The sequence below is a fragment of the Corella eumyota genome, chromosome 4 (genome assembly GCF_963082875.1).
Source record: "Corella eumyota chromosome 4, kaCorEumy4.1, whole genome shotgun sequence".
Lineage (NCBI taxonomy): Eukaryota > Metazoa > Chordata > Ascidiacea > Phlebobranchia > Corellidae > Corella > Corella eumyota.
This window is the reverse complement of record NC_137493.1, coordinates 15,270,599-15,285,673: the sequence shown is the minus strand read 5'-3', so window position 1 is coordinate 15,285,673 and position 15,075 is coordinate 15,270,599. Positions and strand designations below refer to the sequence as shown.

Sequence of the window (15,075 nt, the reverse complement as noted above, 5' to 3'; positions counted from 1 at the left end):
TAATTTAGAGCTAATTTTTAATGGATTTTTAAAATCTTTTTGCCTGAAACACTGAGCTTCCCTAGCATCTAAAGAATAGCCCAGGTTAGTAAAAGTAGGTATTTTACAACACCTTTTTGCCTGAAACACTGATCTTCTTTAGCATCTAAAGAATAACCCAGGTTAGTGAAAGTAGGTATTTTACACCACATTTGTTTCTTGTATATTATTTATTACGATTATCAGGTATTTTAATATGACACACAAATTAACACGAAAAGCATTTTCTTAATGGTAAGAAACTTGAACGACACGAAAGCATTGGAACTTATGCTGATATAGTAAAAATGCTGAATAAGCGACACAATCATTACACTGCATAAATGAGTTAATTCTTTAGCCACAGAAATTTTGAAATAGTCTAATGTACAAGGCAAGTAAAAGTTTTTAAGGGTAACTTACCAGAACTGATAGTATAACAGTAACCCAACTGTGGCATTTAAAGAAACAAAGCCCACTAAGATTGCTTGTTAACCCTTATCATTATAACTTCTTCGGTTATCTGAATAGCTATTGGCGTGGCCATTTTTCTGCATTACCTCCATTACTGTTCTTCGGCATGAATTTGCGTGGCATTGACCATGCATACCCTGTATACCCTGGAATTAACAATAGTGTTAAAGTCAGCCTACATATGTCAAAAATAATTGAAGTGTATTTGTTCTAAAGGCACTGGACTATGTACTTATGTTGACTATAAGAGTACATTTGACATCCTACCAAAAAACATAAGTTTTTTTAAATTTTATGACGTACTAATATTCAAACTCTTCTAGTTAAGTTGATACTAATGAAAAAATTTAATACCCTGGTATTTAAAATATCACATAATCAAGAAAACTGTTAATAATATGACAACTCACTTAGACAATAATCAAGTATATTACCTGTAGCCCCGGTCGACCCATGTCACCTTTTCTTCCTTGTGGTCCAGTGGCTCCAGTCATTCCATCTCTACCCATTATAGATTGACCAGGTGGTCCCCTTAATCCTGGGTTACCTGTATCACCCTTAATTGATAACCCCTTAGCCCCCTTATCACCAGCTAGACCCATAAAACCTGAGAAAATATATTTTTATTGGTCTATTCTTAATACTTCTAAATTTGAACTATAAGAATTATGGTATTTAAAATATGGGCTGTGAAAGTCTTATTTTATTTACAAGTTAGTAAAATTATAAAAAAAAGCTAGGATAATAATGTGTATTTAAAACCCAATAAAGTTTTTTGTTACAGTTATAGGGTATAGGCCTTGTACACTACCTTGTGGGCCTCTAACACCTGCAACACCCTGTACCCCTCTTAGGCCCCTCTCTCCAGGTTGACCCATGGGTCCTCTTGCACCAGTATCACCTGTGTATCCTCTTTCACCCTGGGGTCCTGGGGGTCCACGCTCAGCAAACCGTGACTGTCCATTTTGTTCGATCATACTGACAACCAAACGAGGGATCTCAGCTAAAAATAATTTAGACTGGTTTTGTATTTTATGAAAAAAAAGTAATTTAATTATTTTGTCACATGACATTATATGTTAATTGTTGATGTAGAACTATGACTTAAAAACTGGTATATTGTTTTGACGATGGCTTACTTGTCATCATTTCAATTACAATCTCTCTTGCAATTTGACGCACTCTTTGTTCCGAAACGCCCTAAAAAAAGTATTCTGTAAATAAATAGGGCATAACCCTTGAATTCATATTAAGTTAATAAAATTGGGTTTACAAATACATTTTTTTAATACTAAATAAATTTATAAAAGTTCTTACCCTTGTTATTCCTTTTATTCTTCCATTCACCATGATTGCATTTGACCCGGACCCCTTTTCTCCCTTCTCGCCTTTAGCTCCCGAACTACCTCCTCCTTCCCCTGTTCCAGAGGGTCCTGGAGGACCAGGTGGTCCTTGCTTTCCAACCTTTCCCTACAGAGATATTTGTAAAGTCAATTTCTCTTTTAAAAAATATCAAAAATTATTTTTGTACAAAATTTAAATGTAGAAATATTTTTTTTTTTGAATTTTACTCAAAATTATTTTTACTTTTTGTATTTTTATTACTTTGGGGTTAAGGCCAGTTTAAAGTTGCCTGTATCAAAATAATGCAATATTAAGGCAACATAGCTTGTTGGGACTTGCTGAAAATGAATCTTTTTATTGTTACAAATCTGTTTTTATACAAAATTATACTTGATCAGGTAAGTTGCAGTTATGTATTCTAACTGAGGTTATGTATAATATAACTTAACTTACATTTTCACCCTTTTCCCCGGGAAAGCCCGGAATTCCCATGTACCCACTTTCACCCTAAACAAAAACAAGTCAGTTAAATTTTTAAATTAACAACACAAATATTTTATTGTTAAGTTTTAACCTTGGGTCCTATTGCGCCCGGTATTCCAGGTTGACCTTTCTGTCCTTGGAAACCAGGGGGACCGATGGGACCAACAGGTCCGGGTGGCCCGGGTATTCCCATAATGGGTTCACATGCACAAGGTTCTAATTGAAATGTTGTTGTAGTTGTCGGTTCTGTTGTTGTAGTCGTTGTTGTTGTTGGTTCTGTTGTTGTAGTCGTTGTTGCAGGGGCTGTTGTTGTAGTTGTCATTGGTTCTGTTGTTGTCGTTGCTGGCTCTGTTGTAGGCGTGGGTTCTGTTTGTGGAAATGTAAAATTTCTAATTTCAGCAGGACCCCCACCTCCAGGTAATTTTTGAGGAGTTGTGGAAAAAGTAGGAGGGTTTGTCACTGTCTGTTCAACACACTAAAAACAAAAAAGGTTTGAAACCTTTTTTACGCTACACCACACATGAGGTCGTGAGTTCAATCCCCACCGCTCTTATGCTGTAACGCCCTTGAGTAAGCCGCTATAAACGGTATGAACTCAGCAACATAATTATTGGGCAATTATAATCTATTATATCCCAAACTGCCACAGGCAACTCGAGACTGGGTCGGAGTAACTAATGTTACTCTATGTTTAAGTCACACATTGACCTTCCCACAACGAGGATAAAGATATATACAACAAAAAAGGAAAAAAAAAACTGTTGTCAAAAATCTCTAAATTAAACAGAAAACTAAATAGTTGCATAAAATTAAAATTCGTAAGTTACCATTTCTGATTTTTCAAATTTCTTTAACTCACAGCATTTTTCTGGTTTTGTAGATTCCTCATTATTGTGACACTTAATTGCCAGATCTTGAAGTGTATACTGCAATCAAGTTAATTAAATCAATTGTAATGGCAAAGACTCCCAAAAACACAATACTTAATTTTGTATTACACCAAAAATGTATCCTTTGTCCTTATGTTTAACATAAAAACAGTTATAAACCCTGAAATATGCTTAAAAATAGTCATTGATTTCCTCAAAATTTCCCTTATGGCCTTTAATAGGGTCATCTTACCATTGTTTGTGGTTTTCCAACATTTTGACCTACAAGGGCATTTCCATTTCTAGTGAACTCAATGTTGTTTTGAGTACGGTAGTTTCCGACAATTTTGCAATCTAGACTAACCACAATATTATTTGACCCGACAATAACCTCCAATTTGTGCCATTTTTTGTTGAAAAGAGGTTTGATTTGAGAGTTGTCTACTGTCAATGTTTCACTACCAATTCTAAAATTAAAAAAAAAACATAAATTTAAACTAATTTCTTATAGGCTATCTAATTACCCTTTAAGCCTGGTTTTAATAATGTTAAAGTAATAAAATGATGTTCTTTACTGAAAAAAAGTGTACAGAAAAATAAAGGATATTTTAATTCTAAATTCATGTATAAAAATAATTTAAGCTGTACTTTAAAATCACAATATTAAAAATGTTTTCTTATTTTAGTTAGACTGTAAGTTTGTGCCTTTACCTTATTTGTAAAACCTTTTGTTTGGCATCAACTAAAATTTGAAATTCAGTTTCTTTATTTTCATTTTCAAGCTTAATCAGGTTTAGAATGCTGTTGTCTGATGTTGCTTTCATTTTCTTCATAAGTGAAACTATTGTAAATTGAGATGGCAAACGACCAGGAAAAATGTCTCTAAAAATTTTTAAGTTAATTTTAGTACAAGTAAAGAAGGGTAAAACAATTTTTTTTGTATTTATCTTTATCCTCGATGTGGAAAAGTCGAATACGCAACTTAAACATAGAGTAAAATCTGTTACTCTGACCAAGTCTCGAGTTACTTGTTGCAGTTTGGGATATTATAAATTATAATTGCCCGATTATAATTCTTCTGATTAAGTGCTGGCTTAGCAGGAGTTCATAACATTTATAGCGCCTTACTCAAGGGCTCTACAGCATGAAAGCAGTGGGGATTGATCCCAAGACCTCATGTGTGAAAGAGCAAGTGTTCTAACCACTACACCACGCTGCCGGTTAAATAACTATATACAGCTTAAAACAAAGATTCTGATGTTTAATTTTAGAACAAATAATAACCTAATATCTTAAATAACTCTTGGTTTTTACTTGTCTTACCTTTTATTTTCAATTAAGTTACTTTGGCTTCCCTTTATTCTATAAGCTGGGGTTGCCCACCCAAATATTCCCTTTACTTCTTTCACTCCCTTCACCTGATCTGATGCTAAATCAAATTCTTTGATCAAATCAAATCCTGCAATAAAAATAAATCATTAACCAAAATAAATATTATTTCTTAAATAGTGATACTTATACCTTGACAGTCATCATAAGGTTATCATTTTTAAACCGGCAGTGTGGTGTAGTGAAAAGAACACTTGCTACACCTCACATGAGGTCGTGGGTTCAATCCCCACTGCTTTCATGCTGTAGCGCCCTTGAGTAAGGCACTATAAACGGGATTAACTACTGCTGAGCCAGCACTTAATCAGCAGCATATTATCGTGCAGTTATAGTCTCTATAATATTTTAAACTGCCAAAAAGCAACTCGAGACTGGGTCGGAGTAACTGATGTATGTTTAGGTGGATGTATGTTTAGGTTTTAGTTAGAAATACTAACCCTTGTATATTTCTTCATTTCTTACTAAATATGGACACTGTGACTCTACAAAAATTTTAAAATAAGTCATTATTCTTTTTTCTTAAATTTTCTGTGTTGTAGACTTTAACAGTTGCAACATTTTTTTAGGCATTTCTTAAGTCAAATCTTACTTTCACATATCTGTTCTGTTAACTTTGATGATAACAACTTTATGTTTGAAGATTGTTGATAGGTTTTATCTGGGACTTCAAGAACTTCTACACCGGAACCACGAGCCTAAAAACAATTATATTTTGATAAAAAAAACTGTACTTAATCTTTAAAATACAGTATTTATGCATAGTAGTTTAGATATTAAGCAAAGCTCATGGCTGTAGGTTCAATTCTACTTGTTTTTAATTCTAAATTAAGATAACGGCAGCGTGGTGTAGTGGTAAGAACACTTGCTACACCACACATGGGTTCGTGGGTTCAATCCCCACAGACCTCATGCTGTAGCGCCACAGGCATATCCCAAAACTGCCACATGCAACTCGAGACTGGGTCGGAGTAACTGATGTTACTCTATGTTTAAGTCGCGCATTCGACTTTCCCACATCGAGGATAAAAATATATATAAAAAAGAAATACCTCTAATAAGGTTTGAGTAACATCACTGTAATGTGGTGATGATTGGTTTGTAAGTAGCACCAACACTTTCTGCACATTATTTCTTCTGGGTAGCATTGTCTGAAACAAGTTGTTTGAATACATATTTTCTTCATTTTTAAAAGAAATATCTGGAACCACTGTTGCGTTAATAGGAATTACTTCTTCGTTTACCTGCACAAAAAAATTACAGAATATTTTTCGGTTAACTATTTTTACTTAACTTTATTCAATAGAACAAAAACTTTTTTTAATAGTTAGTTACATTTGATGTTGAAGTAGTTTTTAGAGTAAATTGAGCCTCGGAGCCGAATCTGTTTTTTAATTCGGAATAAAGGGCTGATATGTTAATATTTTCAGTATAATCGTCAGTAAAGATTCCAATATCTATTGCTTGATCTCGACATTCTATAACACAATTAATAAGAACATGTTTTGGTAAAGAGTGACATGTTTTTGGTAAAGAATGACATAATTAAAATATTATCTGTTTGTTAGGGCTTCTAAAAATTTTTTTTTTCTAATAAAAGAGATTTCAATGTTACATCGGCAGCGTGGTGTAGTAGTAAGAACACTTGCTACACCACACATTAGGTCGTGGGTTCAATCCCCACTGCTCTCATGCTGTAGCGCCCTTGAGTAAGGCCCCGTAAACGGTATGAACTCCTGCTGAGCGAGCACTTAATCAGCAGTATAATTATCAGGCTATGATAATCTATAATATCCCAAACTGCCACAGGCATCTCAAGACTGGGTCGGAGTAACTGATGTTACTCTATGTTTAGGTCGCGCATTTGACCTTCCCACATCGAGGATAAAAATATATACAAAAAAAACATTTTGATTTTTAAACAGCTTATACTAACCTTACTACACTTTTTACTATAATTCACTTTTTACCATTTATTAACAGACTAAGTTCAACTTTAAACCATAAAATAAACTAGCAGAAAATGAATAATTTTACCTGCTACCAATTTTTTACATATGGCTTTTGAGATGTCTTCTCTTATTCCTAACAAGTCAGGGTAATGTTTTACAGAAACACCAGGAAATGATGATATCTGAAAAAAGGTGTTAGGTATATAAAACTTTCACCACAAAGAAAAAGTTTAATTTTGTATGCTGGAATAGTTGTATACATAATTTAAGCTTACTAAAAGAAACTGTTTTAAAACTTAAAAATTTTAAGACGCCATTATTAATATTTTAAGGAAAATTACCTGTTGGATTTGTGAGTTATTTACATAATCACCGACACCAACTGCGAACACAATTGCTCCGGAATCAGCCAACTGCTCCACAGCTATCTCCACTTCATCATTTGAACTCGATGATGTCAAGACAAAAACAAGCTAAAAGTCAAAAAAAGGATAACTTTTTACTTAAAAAATATGACATTTATCAGCTCAAATATTAAGTAAATTTTGGGGACAACATAAAAGCAGTAAAGCTATAACTAAAAGCCCACATGGTGCTGGCCAGTGTTTAACTAATGCTACAAATCCTTTCTGTAAATATTAAGACTTAATTTCTTACTTTGGGTGTATTTGGTCTTGCCCCAAAACTTTGATTGTTTAAATGGATCTGAGCTTGTGATAATGCAGCACCTAGCTTAGATTCAGTTTCATCATTTATACTTCCATCTGGTCTTGCTTTATCGATTGCGCTTAACAATTGTTCAAAATCTTGGTATTTTGATAAGGAAAACTCTGTCCTAAAATATAAAAGTAAAAATAAATTATTCGTCTTTTTTTAATTAAAATGTTGCAAAAAATTGTATATTTCTACCAAAACAACTAGAATTTACTTTGTTCCATTGTGAAACTCTATAATGGCTATTCGAGTTCCATCCGGTGAAATGGGAAAGGACTTTATGATTTGTTTAAAAAACGTTTTTGCATTTGTAAAGTGGTTGGGTCGTAATCCTATTTTTGCATCGACTATGATTACAATATCAACAACCAGTGAAGGACAAACTAAAAAAAATATCAACTGCTATAGCATAAATCGTCATCAAAACATTAATATTTTTTAAACACTTTATTCATAATTACTTTGTTTTTAAATTAAATCATTTTCTGCCCGTGTTCTTCATTATTAAATTTTAAGGTATTTAAAATTTAAAAATTAATTAACGAACCTATTTGATCGGTTTTGCTTCCTTCCAAACACACTTTTCCCACCAAGTCTTTTCTTAGACTGTTCAGTGCATTAAAATCATCAACCTTATAACTGTATTTTTCATCTGGGTCTGAAGCTATTTCTTTGATTTGTTGAATATCAACTTCACCCACTCCAATCTTTGTTAAAAAATGTAAATTTAATATTAGAAGTTGGTAGGCAAATGTATTTCTTTATGGGTAATGTGCTGATTAAGTATTGGCTCAGCAGGAGTTTATACTGTTTATAGCACCTTACTCAAGAGCGCTACACATAAGATCAGTGGGGATTAAACCCACCACCTCATGTGTGGTGTAGCAAAGGTTCTTACCACTACACCACGCTGCCAATTAGTACGTGTCTTTAAAGCTAGGTTTAATTTTTACTTTTAAACTAAATAAAACTTATTAAATTTTAAACATTTTTTACATAAGTAAAATTTGATCTATAAAGTTATCACAAGTTTAAGGATATATAATATTAACTTAAAACAGTTTTTGTAGGATTTTACAAACTAGTTATAACATTCAAACATAATTAACATACCGCATAGGTACTGATAAAGTCATGCATTAAAGTTGCAGCGTCTGTTACATTATCTTGTGATTCGCCATCAGTCATCACTATAAGAACCTGTATGAGATTAAATAAAAATAATTTTTTAATTTAAAATTAAGGAATAGATAGCCTACCTTAATTAAAAATATTTGATGTTCGATGTTATTGAAATGTTTGTAAGTAGTATTAATAAAAATAAATGTTTTTAATTAAATTTTTGATCTGACCTTTTCAACTTCTGGTCTACTTCCAGCCTCCAAGGTAAAACTATTTTTTCGAGTAAAATTCATTGCTTTACCAGTCAATGTTTTTCCTTCCATGTATTTAATCTCATTTATACCATCAATAACCTTTAAAAAATATATTAAATTAAGGTGGGTTCTAAATTAACAATTTAACTTCTAATCAAATAACAGCTCTTTATACAACTATGATGAAAAGGCCAAATATATTGGGGGGTATTTAATAACCCCTACCTCAATTTATATTTGGGCCCCACTGAAACTTCGATTTATAGCGAATTAAAACTTAGTAACTGGTTTTTATACTAATATTATCAAAAGGCTAAAATAAAATATAAGGTGGATAAAAATTTGCTTTTTAATAGAAATTAATTTGATGTAAAAATTAGATATATTGATCTAACCTCATTTTTTGTTTCGTATTCCCCCAAAGTAAATTCAGTTCTGGGGGATTGACTGTATTGGTTCACCCCTAAAAATATTTTTTGAACAAAAATTAATACTAAGTTGTACAAGTCTATAAAACTAATAACCATACGATGGCTAACTTACCGATTCGTGTAAGGTAAGATTGAATATCGAACGTAGAACTTAACGATTTAACCCATTCCTTTACTTTGGCAAAGTTTTCGTCATTTATACTCGATGAGCCGTCCAAAAGAAATTCAACATCCATTTTAACATGCTCGCAATCTATAAATAAACGTGTTTTTATTAACTAAGTGTTAAATATCTGTTAAGGAAATATCCATAGCCGGTTTTACTGAAACAAGCGTTGAAAAAGATTATATGCGATTGCATTATAAATGTCTGTGTAGTTGCAAAGCGCAAAGATTCGTTAAAATTGGTTAATTACTTATATAGTAAATAGTAAACCAACCTAAACCTACTATAAAACCAAATTAATGGGCAGTAAAATCACATTTTAAAACTACCTGATTTTACTGCATCGCCAAGTTTCGAAGTAATCTTTAAAGTATATTTCTCCAAATCAACAAGTCCATTCGGTATTTGTATTTCAAAAGTTTGATCGTACGCAATTTTATTAAGCTCGGTAAGTGAAGTACCATTACCAAGGCCAACAACAACCACTACTTTGTCTTCTTGTCGAAGTTTGTTTGCTATCTCGGTAACGTTGTCGGCCGAGTTAGAATCGGTGACAAGTAATATTACCTGAAACAAGAACGGTATGTAAAAGGTAAAAAGAAAACTGTAAAAATCGGGCTCTAAAATCGTGTCTTATGTTTTATTGGTTATAAAATGTGGTTCATTAAACATCAGATATTTTATATTAGTTTTTAGACCTGCGTGGCTACTTCTCGTTGGTTTAAATACTGATAGTTTTCAAGGGCCATTCCAATATTTGCTTCACCTTGGCGCACTAACGTGTTAATGCTGTCAATGTTTTTAAGTAAAACATCTAGAAAATAAGAAAACAAATTGGTATGGCAAAATCGCATAATTTGGGTTTTTATTTTTGACAATATATCATATTATTTAGTTGATAAATTTACCCTTATTTGCACCGGACATAACAATTTCGTTATACACCGTATCGCCAGCAAATGTGGACACTCCGATTTTTGTGTAGTGAGGTCCAATGTAAAACGCATCGACGACAGTCTTCAGCCATTTTTTTAATATTGAGGTCATTATTGCAGCCTCAAAGATCGCATCGTTTTCGTCGGTTGTAGATTGGGTCGAAGTATGAATCATAAACTGTAGGTCCAATACAGACGTTGGGCTTTCTTAAAACAATTGTAACATTGACGTCATTTTGGTACATGGTGCATTTGTTCTTTATTGATATTGTGCGGTCGAATACAGACGACCGCAAAACGTTTTGATGTATTACACGTTATTGGATGTAACAACAGTTCAAATATTTGATTAGTACACTTTACATGTGTTATTTGGTAAATAAATTGCCTGTGCCAATTTGTATAAATTTGCTTGCCAAAATAGTACAAGTTTAGTGAAAAATCAAAATTTTTAGCCTAGGACGACCGAAATAATTCACTTGGGACCATTTTTTTTATCTTTATAGCGTGTTAAAGTTATACAAATTATTAAAACAAATTGGTTATATTTAAAAACATGTTCTAAATCTTACGTGGGTAGAGTAGGTGACTTATTTGCCGCATCAGAATTTTTTCAGTCGTGTAAAGTTCGTCGTAATTTGAGATAACTGTGAGATGCTGGGACGGAGGCCTTGATGCAATTTCGCTTAGCTGGGAGAAAGAAATATCGCCTACACCAACCTAAAATAGTTGTCAAAAATCATTTTTTTTATTTTTAAAGAAAATTTTAAAATTTTCTCCCAACTAGAAAATATATTACTTGTGAAATAATCGTGCTACCAACTTAACCCACTAAACCACAAAATGTAAAAATGAAAACTTTGATGCTTACTGAAAACACTTTGACACCGGAAAATCGTAAGTTTTCCATTTCTCTTTCCAATTCCTCCGAATTATTTGAAACCCTATTTGTGAGGTATATAAGGATCTGCTGAACCGTGTCACGTGCTCCTGTTTATGGGGGAAGTGCGGTTACTACTTAAGTGTTAATAGTGTGGAAAAGTGTAACTAAAACTTGGTATTATTGGCGCCCATGATTTGTGTGTATTACGAATATGTTAAACAATACACTTTTAACCTTTTGTTTAAACTAGGTTTATATTTTTAAGTACATTTTTACCCAAATAAACTAAAATAAATAGGCTTTACATATTTGCAAATATAAAGTACTAAAGTGACTCTTTAAATATTAAGGATACAAAATCACATTCCTCGTATTACAATTACCTTGTTTAAAAGAGAAAGAATGTCGCAGAATGTGGTTTATGGATTCGTGAGCATGTTCAGAGTATCTTTCATTAATGGTTATATTGGCTTGTTGTATTGACAAGTAGTCTATGATGTCATCAGACGTCTGAACAAAATCAATTTATGTTTATATATTTTTAGCTGCAAAAATGTAGTGTGAAACGTTGTTAAATTTATCTATTTTTATGGTGACTATTTTTTAGAATATTACCTCAAAAAATAACATATTCAATAGACCGCTTGTCTATTTTTTAGGCTATGAAGCGTTAAAGGGTTTATTTAACGTTTTAACCATTTACAAATAGAGTGATGTTTGTTACAACTAATACCTCAAACGTGTTTAGTTCAATCCGATGCTTAACTGAACTCCCAGCAGACGAATGAAAACCTATTCTAGTTTGATCCACCCCCACATCAAAGTTTTTCACCAGGCTTTGAACCCAGTCCATAGTTTGTTCTTGTTCAAGAAGTGTGGTATTAACACTAATAAAAATGTTATTAAACAGTTGTTTGCAATAAAAACGTTCATTAATCATTTCATTTAAAATATATATGATGAAATGAATTATTAATGGCAAATGAACTGAGGATAAATATTATTTTGACGTCATAAGTAATCTAATTCAAATCAAACAAGGCGGGAAAATGTTTACCTGTCTATTAAAAACATAAGATCAACATAAGCTGTAGCACAAGATTTGGTTTTAGCAGCTAGACAGATACGGTTAGCTATGTCATCATCTTTAATCAGAAGGTTTGCGGTACTAGTCCATTTCTCCGGGGACTTTATGTATTTACTGTTCGTAAAGTTTACCCCATTTCGGCCTACGCCTATTCCTATAATAGTAACGTCAGAATTCTTTTGGTCAAAACACGAAAGTTTGTCTGGTATTTCGTCGTTGGACTGCCCACCTGATATAGCCACAATTACCTTAGGTGCCCTTGTACTAGATGGCCCTTTACCAGACAGACTAAACACGTCATCACACGTAAACGACAGCGCTTTTCCCAAATGCCTTGAACCGCGAACCGGCTGGGCTTGTTTTAAAATGTCAATAATTTCGGATTTGTTTGTCCGTTTTTCAGTTAACGGAGCATTTGGCGTTGTCATTTTTAGGATGTTATCCATAGCGTTACCGTTTACCGCTTCTAAGTCGTTTAAAGCCATGGCCTCGTCGCCGTACATAACAACAGCAGGCCGCATATTAGTAGCTGTTACGTCATAAGCTTCTATTATGTTCCTGACGAATGTCTGAAACCAATAAACAAAATGTTATGTCAAGTTTTGCAACTCTGCAAGAAATTTTACAAGTATTTGTAATTGTTGATAATAGAATATTGGTATTTAAAGGGCAAATTAAGGCCAGACAACGCAATCAAACCATGACATACAACCAAATTTGTAATTCAAGTTTCAGACACTAATTGATATCCGAAATGTACCTTGGAATTACGTAACAACGACGATGAAACATCGTCTGAAGAATCAATTAAAAATGCCACGTCAAGTTGCGATGTCTTACAACCTGCAACAGACAAAACATTTTAAGACTTTGCCTTTTAAGCTAATATTTAAATATCCGGTTAAAGTTTTTTTTACTCGACCAGTTAAGTTGGCATAAAAACCTATTGTACTTGCTTAGGCAATTATAAAAAAGCCTATATTTAAGGTTATTTATAACGATTTCGGTATAAAGAACTGGATACCTTATTATAGGATTATGGTTTTACCCCGGCCTATTTAAGCTATATTACGTAACATAGTTTATATTTACCATAACAAAAACCTAACTGTTAAAAAATCATCAAAACCTTATAAAAGTGTTTTTGGTTTGGAATAGTAAGAGTATACTGGTTCACTGGAGATAAGTAAACGGTTAAGTTTATTGAAATAATCATGTAAGCTTACCTGGTGGCAGAGACTTTTTCTTTCCTGTTACTCCATTAAAATATAAAATTACAAGAAAAACAAACGTTAATCTTGTGTTTAACACCATCTTAGCAATACCTACAAGTTTAATGTAATACTTAAACAAGGTTTGTCAAACAACGTACCGCAGCACACGGGTGTGCCGGTATGGCGGTCGAAGGTTGCCGCAAAATCTTCGATGTCATAATTATTTAAATACCGTTTGAGCCACAAACCTTTGTCTGATACACTATTCTGTAAACTTTGTATTATAGAAATATCTTTTATAATAATGTTATTGCTTAAAATACCGTTTTTAGAAAATCATTTTTACCTTATTTTTGTTTTTAAAAACTATTTAAAACCACTGACTTCAATTTTATATTTTCTACCCAATTTTAAAAAATAAATCTCTGGGTAACTAGGGTTTAAAATCTTTAATTTCGGAGACTATTGTGGTTAAAAAATGTAGCTCGTAAGGCGGGCACTTTAGTAGTTATTACAAGATGTGGTTAATTTTCCTTTGTTAATTTTGAGTAGTACTAACATAGTAAATAATATAATGTTTATTTAATCTGTCCCATTTAGCCCGTAAAAATTTTGTCACTGCGGGAAAATATTATTCTAAATTCGATCGTTTATGACCTTATGATAATCGATTTTTTAAACAATATTTCAGAAAAAAACATTTATTGAGGTATTATCTAAAAATTATATGCCTAATTAGTTATCTTAACAGCATCAATCATCAACAGTTCTTTAAACTCGTTTTATACATCATTTTTTGCCAAGTTATTCTACTCTTATCTTATGTCTTTCAATAATAATAAACAAAATGCCAAGACCTAGGAGACCAAATTTTACTGCCTATAAATCTTTAAACATAATCTCATTTTTTATCAATCATTACTAGATAAGCTTTCATTAATTTAATAATTGTAAACTTATAGGCGAAACCAGATTCGAAACCGCAATATTTGTTAATTTTGAAAAATTAAACCAACACCTAGTGTAAACAAGGATTGGATTGTAAATTATAAAGCAGCTTTTGCTTAAAATCTGTTTTTTTTTCAACTCTATCTAAAAAACTCTATTACCAGCGTTTATTTGTGCTTCTTGATTGAACTATGAACGCATCGCCAGTTAATTTCTACTTCTTTAACAAAACTCACAAAAAATGGTAAGTTAAACTTTCGTAAGTCTTGTCAAACTAAATCAATTTCTTCGCGCTGTTCATACTAAGCGTATCGTGTGCTATATGGTTATATTGCTTGTTCAAATTGAGGTTTTATTTACACAGTCTCTGAGCAAAGTAAGCTGTTGTTTGCCGTAGCCTCGCTGGAACTGACTTCAAATAATATAAAACCCAACTGAAAGATTGATATCTTAGTGTATTGTTACCGGCTTCAAACTTCGATTTTAGTAGCGCGTATTTAGTTGTTTAGTAATTTTTAAATCCCAGCCCTTAAACTTTTTGTGTTTACATTACTTTAAAAAAAGTTATAGCTTTGAGATTTAAGCTCAATGCACACGGAAGTATTTTTTTTCTTTTTAGGTTTTGTTTTTTTCCTTCTTAATAATTCTTTTAGGTTTAAAATTTAATAGGTTTTGGTGAAGGTGAATTCAGACAATATAAATATCCACAAGGAAACCATGATTTATGTGGTGTGTAAGTATTAATATGTGGGTAAATTAGGCTATAAAAGTTTACGATCAAGCTCATAGCACACC

At 32.5% G+C, this 15,075-nt stretch overlaps 1 protein-coding gene across 2 annotated transcripts; it reads right to left on the bottom strand.

Annotated features, from left to right (window-relative positions):
- Nucleotides 1-206: 206 nt before the first annotated feature.
- On the bottom strand, nt 207-13,439 carry LOC145749583 (collagen alpha-5(VI) chain-like). Of its 2 annotated transcripts, XM_082565384.1 has the most exons (34): nt 13,345-13,439; nt 12,879-12,961; nt 12,089-12,687; nt 11,765-11,918; nt 11,415-11,541; nt 11,020-11,138; nt 10,721-10,868; nt 10,122-10,355; nt 9,912-10,027; nt 9,543-9,780; nt 9,160-9,300; nt 9,012-9,079; nt 8,593-8,715; nt 8,354-8,440; nt 7,788-7,947; nt 7,455-7,623; nt 7,184-7,361; nt 6,868-6,999; nt 6,612-6,708; nt 5,910-6,052; nt 5,627-5,818; nt 5,167-5,272; nt 5,015-5,059; nt 4,512-4,647; nt 3,900-4,070; nt 3,442-3,655; nt 3,147-3,245; nt 2,411-2,794; nt 2,290-2,343; nt 1,810-1,962; nt 1,632-1,692; nt 1,304-1,495; nt 927-1,099; nt 207-638 (listed from the first exon to the last, which is right to left on the bottom strand). In XM_082565384.1, exons 1-34 carry the CDS (start codon nt 13,430-13,432, stop codon nt 510-512), a joined length of 5,313 nt encoding a protein of 1,770 aa, XP_082421510.1. In that variant the 5' UTR covers nt 13,433-13,439; the 3' UTR covers nt 207-509. The 2 variants fall into 2 exon arrangements, with proteins under 2 accessions (XP_082421510.1, XP_082421511.1); XM_082565385.1 differs by lacking the exons at nt 207-638; nt 927-1,099 and having other exon boundaries at nt 1,422-1,511.
- Nucleotides 13,440-15,075: the final 1,636 nt, after the last annotated feature.